The sequence below is a fragment of the Esox lucius genome, chromosome 25 (genome assembly GCF_011004845.1).
Source record: "Esox lucius isolate fEsoLuc1 chromosome 25, fEsoLuc1.pri, whole genome shotgun sequence".
Classification (NCBI taxonomy): Eukaryota; Metazoa; Chordata; class Actinopteri; order Esociformes; family Esocidae; genus Esox; species Esox lucius.
The window spans coordinates 14,557,531-14,567,726 of record NC_047593.1 but is presented as its reverse complement, the minus strand read 5'-3'; the positions used below and the strand labels follow the sequence as shown (position 1 = coordinate 14,567,726).

Genomic DNA, 10,196 nt, shown 5'->3' with positions numbered 1-10,196 from the left:
GACCGAACTATCGCCCTACTTAGAAAAAACATGTAAGTCAACACAGAGCCGACGGCCCTGACAGAACCATCACCCTGCTGAGAAAAGGCCTGTGAGTTGATGGCCCTGACAGATCCATCACCCTGCTGGGTAAAGGCCTGTCACTTGACACAAAGTCGACAGCCCTGACAGAACCATCACCCTGCTGAGAAAAGGCCCTTGAGTCAACACAGAGCCGATGGCCCTGACAGAACCATCACCCCGCTGAGAAAAGGCCTGTGAGTCAAAACAGAGACGACGGCCCTGACAGAACCATCACCCCGCTGAGAAAAGGCCTGTGAGTCAAAACAGAGACGACGGCCCTGACAGAACCATCACCCTGATGAGAACCACAGGACCGGGGGGTGGATGGAAGGACCTGATGAAATCTGCAAAGATTGTTGCCATTATGGTAGTAGTAAGATGAGTTAGGTTTAGTTAGGTTAAACTTAGGTCTGAGGAACAACTACATACATTTCGAAGACACTTGTTTTTTATAAGGTACCAGAAAGACCGAAAATCAGCTTTTACAACTTCCCATACACATGCACTTGTACACACACACACACACACACAAACATATTCAACAGTATGTTCAAGCTCTCTGCTATTTAGCTGTTGCATTAAAGCCATTGCCAGCCAAACCACCAAAACACGAATACTATACCGCAGTTTTAAATTACATTTAGGGTGGCAATATGAAAATCTATACTATAACAATCTGGCTGTGTATTCTAGAAGACATATCTAGGATTAACTGAAAGGGATTTGGAACAAAACCTCCAGACATGAGATGTCCGCTGCTTTATGGCCATGACTCATTCCTGGTAATCAGATCCCAGACAAAAGGGGAAGTTTTCAATTTGGGTTTTGATATAAAAGAACAAGAGGGCCAGACAACATGGAAATATTACCTTGAAAACAATTCCCAGAGACAACAAAAACTCAGTTGGATTCCCAAACCATGACCTTTCTATTTGAGGGTTGAAAGTGGAAAAATGTTCACTGAAACCACCACCACACCTAAACTGTCTTATTTTCTTCCTCATGTTTCTTTGCTCTCGCTTTCCCTTCCTGACCATTATAAAACAGCTTTGCACAAGACATTTCACAATCAAACCCTAAGGTCCTGGAAAAACCAGACTGAAAAAAGCTTCAGGTTGTACCATTACAGTACTATCTAACAGTCTCCCCCAGAGATGGAGACAGGACCACCTTGATAGTAACTTCCAAAAATGGGGAATAAAATGGTTCCGATTTCCCTTAATATAAATAAGTGCTCCCATTGATTAATCTGCCAAAAAGCAAATGAACGTTTTTGTTTGAACTATAAAAGCTGAATGTATGTGGGGATAAAGCAACACTTCAGGCGCGTCGACCCTGATGAGACTTCCATGTTTATAAAGTATTAACTGAGAACTGATGCCGCCTCATTTGCCGCCCCAACAAGAATTCAGAGCATAAACCAGACATCGTAGTTAATAGGGATAGGTACAAATTGCTTAGAGAGGGTACTGACATTGCTTAGATTTTAACCTGCGTCAACAGAATTCTAAACGACAGTGTATCTGAACCAGTATTTACTGTTTACGTCATTTCAGAGGTTGAGAACAGTTTGACGTTACTTCTTTCCAGAAACAGAAACAGAATTCCAGGAATATTCCAGGAATATGAAACAGTTAATGAATGAATGCAAGGTACTTTCAGAAGGTTCTCATTAAATATCTAAAAAGAGGCGTCCGGTAAAATCCGGTGAATTCGTAATGCCCCTTAATATTTGGTAATTGTGTTAGTGGTGGGTCCTCATCCTCATGGTGTTACCTACGTTCACGTGGTGAAACTCCTTCCCCTCCTGGCTGAAACGCCTCCCCAAGATGAAATACTCCCCCGCTGCACCTGGCTAAAACACTCCTCCAGGCTAAAATACTCCCACCTTCTCCCAGCTGAAATACTCCCCCTCCTCCTGGCTGACACACCCCTGCTGGTTGAAATACGTCCCCCTCCTCCTGGCTGATATGGATGCCATAAGGTGAGAGTACGGCTCAACCTACCGAAGCTCCTACCTGATGGAGAGCACGGAGGGGCCAAGCTAGGACAGATGGCCCTTGCGAAACGTGGGGCACTGTGGGAGGAGAAATGGAGCGAGGGGCGCTGGGGGAGGAGAGAGGAGCGAGTGGGACGCTGGGGGAGGAGAGAGGGAGCGTGGGGCACTGAGGGAGGAGAAAGGGAACGTGGGGTGCTGGGGGAGAAGAGAGGGAGCGTGGGGCGCTGGTGGAGGACAGTGGGAGCGTGGGGTGCTGGGGGAGGAGAGAGGGAGAATGGGGCGCTGGGGGTGGAGAGTCAGCTATGGACCACCATCAGACCTCCTGCCCACACCAGACCGCACTTACCACTGTGCATTGCACTGACGCTAAACTGTAATGAATCTGCAATTTGCACACATATGTGAGGGAGGGAGGGAGGGAGCATGGTTCTACTTTGGGTCTGTTGTTAACCCCTACTGGAAACATTTACAAATAATTGGACCGAGAAAAGACCTCCATCTGTTGAATTTGCTCTCCGCTAGAATTCAGGGATGGGGCTCTTCCCGGCAGTCAAGACTGAGGTGACACGAGTCATGCCGAGGTGGACGTCCCTCAAGTGAAACGGAACTGTTGTGCGTGCGGTCGCACTTGTCCTTCAGGGCTGTTGTAGAGGACAAGAGAACGGTATCTTGGGGAGCGAGAAGGGAGCTCCGAGGGAGCTCTTTTCCAGGACGTCACACAGCACAAATCGTTACATAAGGAGGAGTTGGGGGGGGGGGGGGGGTAAAGCAATTAGTTTATGATAGAGGAGTACCCCACGGCCATTAGGTTTTGCCCACCAGGGGTCTGGTCACACAACGTCCCTGTAGAGCATCCACGGACAAAACCAAATCGGGGGACCAGCCACACCGCAGTGTTCCCGTTCCGCTCCAGTTCATTTCCTTCCGCCGAGTCTGGGGGACCCCCATGCTACAACGAGACCCCAACACGCCGTGTCGAAAAGCGGGAGGGGGTGGCTGAAGTGAGTGTGATCCCCAGGTGTGACTGTTGAAGCGCGGCAATTTAGAGGCTGTTGATACCGGGCCAAAGGCCCAGGCTACAGCTACTGACTCAATGTGGCGGACTCCCGCTGTAAGTCACGACACTTCAAACGTCCTCGTCCGTTTTGACCGGGTTCAAGTGGAAATCAGGCCACACCCACACACACACACTCACACCCACACTCACACACACCCACACACAGCTGAAAATGTGCTACTGAATCATAGTTTTCTTTCCTCCGCCCTTCCTACCAAAGCTTTCATAAACAGATGGCGAAGGCCTCATTAAGCTGTTGTCACGACTATTAATGACATCGTGAACACTTTCCATGCTCAGCACGTCCCAGAGCTTAGCGCGGCCAAACCCCGGGCCCGTCGAAGAAGGTGTGGGAGTCACACGTTCCAGCTGTGTGGTAAAGGGACGGATGAGATGAAAGGGGGCGGGGGGGGGGGGGGGTTCTAAAATGACGCCTTCTTGTGAAAAGCCATGCGACAGCCAGTCAGAAAAACCAAAAAGAAACAGAACAGTCACATTTATTACGTTAAACGCACTTAACACTTACTACACACTTCAGAATTGCCGAGGTTCACTCACTCCTACTATCACGACCACTACCAGTGGGAACCCACTGAGAGACAGGTACAGTTACTCTGATGCCTGTTGGGAGAACTCTACCAAACTCCATATGCTTACGATAATGACTAACACACGAGTCCAGCTGATGCACTTCCAGCCACACAGTGAGTTTAGAAGGGCCAGTGTTTGCCGGGAGTGTTTTGCGTTGTACATTAAGCTTCTGAGGATCATCACGACCGTGGCAGTCACACACACACACACACACACACACACAAGCAGGCACAGTATTTATTGCCCCTGAGACCTACAGCTAAGTTGGCCATGAGCATCACAAAACTGAAGGACGAGGGGCTTTAGGTGTAGTAACGAGGTGTGAGTAACTGAGGTGTGAGTAACTGAGGTGTGAGTAACTGAGGTGTGAGGCGAGTCGTGCCTGCAAGAGGGATGGGGAGTCAGTGAGCAGAGTGCTGTCTGTCACCAAGCCATGACACCCGGTTGGTCTACAGTTGTAGCTTGGTCTCAGGCAAATTCGTACTATCCTGCACGTAAATCTGTAACACAACATTCGATTTGGTTGTAAAATATCATACAAATCACAACTAACCCAGTTGTAAAACAGGATATAGACTGGATGACTGAACTTTGTGATATGTCTTGAGGAACGTACTGTATAGTATTATATGTCTTTCGGTGAGACCAGGGTCGGTTTCACAATAATAATGAAACCAATAGGCTTACCAGTGTTTAAAAACACATAATTCTTATACTGGCTGATGAAGCACACTTCAGGCATTATTTTTATGATAGTTTTTGTGAATTTGATAAGTCTTGAATCCCTGTTGAACACACTAGAGATATGAAACCAAACGTGTGATGTAGAACTTGTCACATTCACATTTCACTTGTATCAACTGAAGATATAAAATAAGAATGTAAATTAAGTAAGCTACTTCACATTCTTTCTAAAGAAATTTTTTGCAACTGCGGGCTCTACTGAACATGACACAGAAAGATGAAAAGCATTAGCTGAGGTATATCCCCTGTAGAGGAGGAGGAGGGTACAAGAGGATCTAACTGAGCTGCAGAACCATGTTGTTGATCTTTGTGTGGTCATACACAAACCTAACCATAATCCCATGGGATATTCTACTTCTCCTTCCCTCCATCTGAGAATCACATGCTGAGTAACACAAACTGGACAAGAATTTCCCAACTTACCCCGCAGAAACAAACTAGGGGAAAAACTGAGGTGTTTAAATGATCTTTTAAATACATATGTTTAAAAGATGCATTGTGGATTTATTTTTTGAGTAATTCTAACCAGTAGTTGTAAAAGTGTTGCCAAAATGGGTCCGGTTTGTTTGTACAACATATTCCAATGATGTATTTTCCCCAATCCATGATATTTTGTGATCTGCAAAAAAAAAATTATACAATTTATAAAAAATGGTTGTACTGTAGAAATGTTTGATTTAAGCAATAGGTTATGTATCCAATTCAACATATTATGCAAATGTATTATGCTTAAGATCTCACATCTCGTCTTTAAGCCAAATCAATATTTTCCATGATAAAAATACAAGCTATACTAACAGTATCAGGCCTAAAGCAGTATTCCAGACTATGGTATTCCCAAGTTGTTCACCTGTATTGCTCCACCTGAGACCAGCTCTTTAGGACAAGAGGGACCTTTCGATGTAAACACTTAGAAGCACATGTGAATTAGGGTGGGTTGGTTGAACATGGCTGTTTGCATAGATCTGAAGCCAATCCAGAACAGTGCGACAAAATGTTAGCTCAGAGCTACGTTTTCTTTCTCATTCCGTCCCCTTTTGATTCCCCCTCGGCTGTCTGGTGGATCACTGCGTGTAGTTCCTGTGTCCCACAGCGGCATTCCCGGTGTTTTCACCGCGTCCAACCACGCCGCCGTACACCACAGTACGGCTCTCAGAGAGGCTGCGTTGCTTCTCCTCCAGCTACATGTCGACCGGCCGACCCGGGTGTCAGCCTGTCCGCTCTGTACATCCCGCTGAGAAACGTGCAGCACGGTTGGCCATGGCTAAATTTGGTCGCAAAAACTGTTCGGTGGGCTAACACTAAAGAATGCAGCAAACGGCTTCAGCATGCAGCGGGCGGAGTGGGGGGGGGGTAATTCTTCAGGTCTGATTTGGCAGGCAGCAGGTCTGTGTTGTAGCAGCAGCGCAGAGTCATTTCCATAATTGCCCCACAGTCAAATCAGGCTGGATTCCTCTGAAGCGCTCTAGATTCCTGTAGATAAGCAGTCCGCCGGATTCGGGACAGTACCGGCCGAGCCGTCGGACCCCCAAGGAAGAACAGGTGCGGGAATGGAACTGATTTCCAGCTCTTCCGCATGTTTCCAGGGAGCGTTTTTGTGTGTGTGTGTAATTGCCACAGGACATTCCCCTTGCCTTTCGGATTGGTATCGTGTAATCACTCTGAATAGAGAGGCGAATGAAAGAAGATTTGTCCTGGGTTTGGCTTTGTCTTATCGGGGCCTTCAGAGGAACAGGAATACCTTTTAATCCCGGCCAGATTGCTGATTTTGGCGTTATGTTGCCAGTTGGTTTTAACATATATGGTATGGTGGCTCATGGAGTGTCCATGTGGTTATGGGCAAATTAGTTTTGCAGTCATTTGAAAACATCTGTGTAAAAGAAATATCAACGTTTGAATATCATAACGTAACACACAGACATCTTATTGGATGGTAATAAATTGATGATGAACAAAAGTGAAATGAAACGAAAACTCAAAATAATAGGAGAAGTTTAGTATATTTAAATATTAGCCAATGGAAATATTAAAATGTTATGCCACACCCAATTTTCAAACTGCTTGCCATCACTTATAGCCTGTGCTATAAAAGCAATTGAATTTCTTTTTTTTTAAGATCACACACCATACCCCATTTGACCAAACCTTGTTACATTTGCTACATATGTCCCTCTCCCCACAAGGAATCTTCCTCAAGAAGGAATAGTGCCGGCTTTGCGGACACACAGGTTCACCAACATGGATTTCATTTAGAAAAACTTTTTCATTTAGAAAAACTTTTTTTTTTGCTACCACTTTAGCACTGAATGACCAATATGTATGAAATGTGATGTGCTACAAGCTTTCTGTCTGCAGATTAGCACCTAAAACAAATCACATGGGCACAAAAATGTATAGGAACCAGTACACAAGTTGCACCCTCTGTCACAGCTCAGCATTTGCAAGAGCATTTACATCCTCTTGGGTGAAATATGCTGTGTAGATGACCATGTTTACTGTGGCCTGGACGAAATTAGGAAATATATACATGCAATACAGTTTGCAATCCTAGAAAAGAAAATGCCTGTAGCACAATTGATTTCTGAAACAGCCTAGCACACTTGACTTCTGAAATCTTCTGTTCTTCTGTAGGCTATGGCTTATGACACATTTAGACTGTACTGTTGAGTACGAACAGGTAGGCCCTTCTTTGTTCTGTATTTCCCGGATGTTGCCTGCCCTACATACCCGACTCGGGCCAAATGCGCGTACTCGTTCTGTAGTACGTCACGGTGCTCGCTCCTCTTCTCGCGCGCTGGTTAAAAAGGAGGAAAGAGCAAGGAGAAACATGTGAGCGCTCTGAGGATCTAGTGAGAGACAACTTGTGCCTACTTTTTTTTAATTCAGTGAACTGTGCTAAAACGGGATTTAAATCATAAGGAAGGACTCAAATTAAGGTTACAGCAATTTTCAGAGTTTATTTATTAAGCTGAAATTTTTTTTTACGAGGAAAATGCATTTCTATAAGTTAATATGACATCATAACCAGCACTTCCATTAATTTATTTTAGTTAGCAATTTTTCTTTGGCAAATATTTAATTCACATTAATGAATGTTAATGCTTTTTCTGTATTCTGGTATAATAATATTTACCTGATATACAGCTCATAGAATTACAGACTTGGATATACAAACTTTGATTTTCAGTTATTCAGTGATTTTCCTTCCAATAATTGTTTTTAATATGAGGCACTTGAAATTTGTGCTCGTGTTGGCTATCGCAGTCAACGTGTGGGAATGTGGGGATGCGAAATTTGGCGAAAAGGGAGAGAGCAGTCCGAGGAGAAGGAGATGTTACGACGGGAGCATGCCCAAGCGACTGAAGAAAAGGGATAGGAAACTGTCAGTCGACGGCGGTGCGAGCAGCGGGGAAGTTTGTCACAGGTTGTACCCTCGTGTGTCCTGCTGCCCCACCAGGCGTGCTGCTTATCAAATAGTCCACCGGAGGGACGCCAGGGTATGTTGAACTCTGCATACTTCTATCTTTCAAAGCAGCCTGTAGTGTATTTACTGCGTGGTGTGTCTTTCCGACTTGTTGGCAGCGTTAGAATCCACGAGATGATGGGATGGTGTCAGTAGAATTAAACCGTAACGTTTTATAAAATGATGGTTTGGTCCTGCTCTGCTCTAGGCTGTTTCGTTTAGTTTTCTTGGTCTGTCATGTCATTAAATATGTATAAATCTATACAAATGCAAAACTAATTTTGTGGCTAACTAGGGTGTTTAATTGTGAGAAACAACACGACTCCTGTAGGTTTTTTGTGCGGCTCAAAGGAGTCCAAAGTTGTACATTGTTTTGCATAAAGGTTATTTGTTGTAAGCCTTCAGGGTCATCCCCACGCTAAAAAATAAACGCACGTAAGAACGAATTCTAAATGAGGTCGCAGCTTTGATGATGGTTAATATTTTCAAAGTTTTCTTTGCGTCGCACTCCGTAGTTATGCGCACGTGTGGCTTGTTTGTCAGCGCGCTGAGAATGTCTCGCACCAGTGGTTTGTGCTATAACGTCGTCCTTATTTCTATATTAATGCGTGCGCCGCAGCATCTGTCCGTTACAGACTGTGGTGTCTGGTGCGACCACATTAACACATCTTTAACACTGTCCATGGATATTCTGTCTTTGGCGCTGAAATATTGGCTCTACGTTTTACATTAAAACAACTGTCAAATTCAATTGCATAATGCGGAGTTCACGGTAGAATTCGCTCTATTCAAATGCAAACTGCTTCCAACGAATGAACACATGCGGTTGGGTGGTATCGCACTTTGTGTTGTGACAGAAAGGCATATTGCGTTATTTAATTTGCTCAAGTCATGCAAATAGTAGGAAAAAGTAAAAGAACAAAAATAACCTCGACATCGCCCAACCACGCTGCCCACACACGGAGCTTTCTTTGCTTATGGCAAAAGAATAACAACAACACCATTGTGTTTGTTAGTTTCACTAATGGGTGAAGCTGGAGAACATCAGTCTCCCCCTCCGTCCCTTGGCTCTGTCCAAGCGTTAATACCTTTCAGAGAGAATTATTTGTCCTTCACTCCCGCCTCTCACCCTCACCTCACCCCTCGCTAACTTACACCTATTCCCAAAGGACAAGTGTTTTGTTTAAGCTTTTTAACACCAGTCTTAGTCTTGCCTACAGCACAGTCTCTTTTCTCTATAGGGGCAATTTCTGGTGGTCTCTTTCTCTCTCTCTCTGATTCCCGATGGTGAGACCTTATGAGGCTTGTGCGGCCCACATTGTCTGAGATTGAATGACAAGCAATTGTTTTCAAGTGTGTCTTTGTGCATTGATATGTTTGTTCCGGCAATTTCACTGACAAAGCCATTGTGCAGATCCTATCAAGTCATCCTGTAACAGCTGCTGGTCCACAATGAGCTATTTACACATTGGCTTTTTGATAAAGTCTCAGTGCAGAGGACAACAACCTGTTTTAATGTGCTTATGGCGGTGACTTGGCATTTTGCTGTCAATGTGAACTGGTAATATTATGTTATTAATGTGTTGTGACCCCACCCACCCCCCCCACACACACACACATATATCTGTATGTTTACCTCTTGGAGATTTGTGTCCCTTGCATTTCCGTTCCTCTTGTAATGCTAAAACAGCGCTCCAACTCCCACCGAGCCTGCGGACTGATATTTTTGCTCTCTGCTTTCTATAAACGAACTGGTGGTAAATCGCTGCAGCTAAACACGGCCGAACAAAGGTCCTTTTGTTTCCGTTTTTTTTTTTTTGGGGGGGGGGTGATGGCAACATTGGAGCCCATCCCAGCGACATATGGGCACGGGGCACGGCAGATAGCACACAAACGCTCCTGTCCACGGACCGCCTGCCGATACATGGCACAACGAATCAATGGGCAATTTAGAGCAGGAGGGCAGGCAGGCGGTCATGCCCACTGGGGCAACACAGAAGGCCTTGGAGGTTAGTAGGGGTATTAATGTAGTAGCATGTGTTCCCCAGTGGAGACTTTGTCAGAAAATGACCTAATATACAGCCAGTAAATACTTTTTAGTGTGTGTATTTCCTCATTGCGGGAGTAGAACCCGGTGCCTGGCATCAAGCTCTAAACGCCTAGGCAGTCGGAGAGAGAGTCGTGCTACGCCACAGAGATACGGACTGTGCAGGTTTTAGCCAAACCTGCGCTGCTCTTGTTTAATGCTGGAATGTCAACACTTCAAAGGGCTAATGGGT

The 10,196-nt window shown here is 45.1% G+C and overlaps 1 protein-coding gene across 1 annotated transcript in view; it reads left to right on the top strand.

The window, feature by feature from the left end:
- The first annotated feature begins 7,283 nt into the window (after positions 1 to 7,283).
- The window catches only part of hhip (hedgehog interacting protein), a 34,684-nt gene continuing 31,771 nt past the window's right edge, over positions 7,284 to 10,196 (top strand). The window contains exon 1 of the mRNA XM_034291267.1: positions 7,284 to 7,951. Within this exon, the coding sequence (XP_034147158.1) occupies positions 7,679 to 7,951 (273 nt within the window). The 5' untranslated portion in view covers positions 7,284 to 7,678. The remainder of the gene's footprint in view (positions 7,952 to 10,196) is intronic.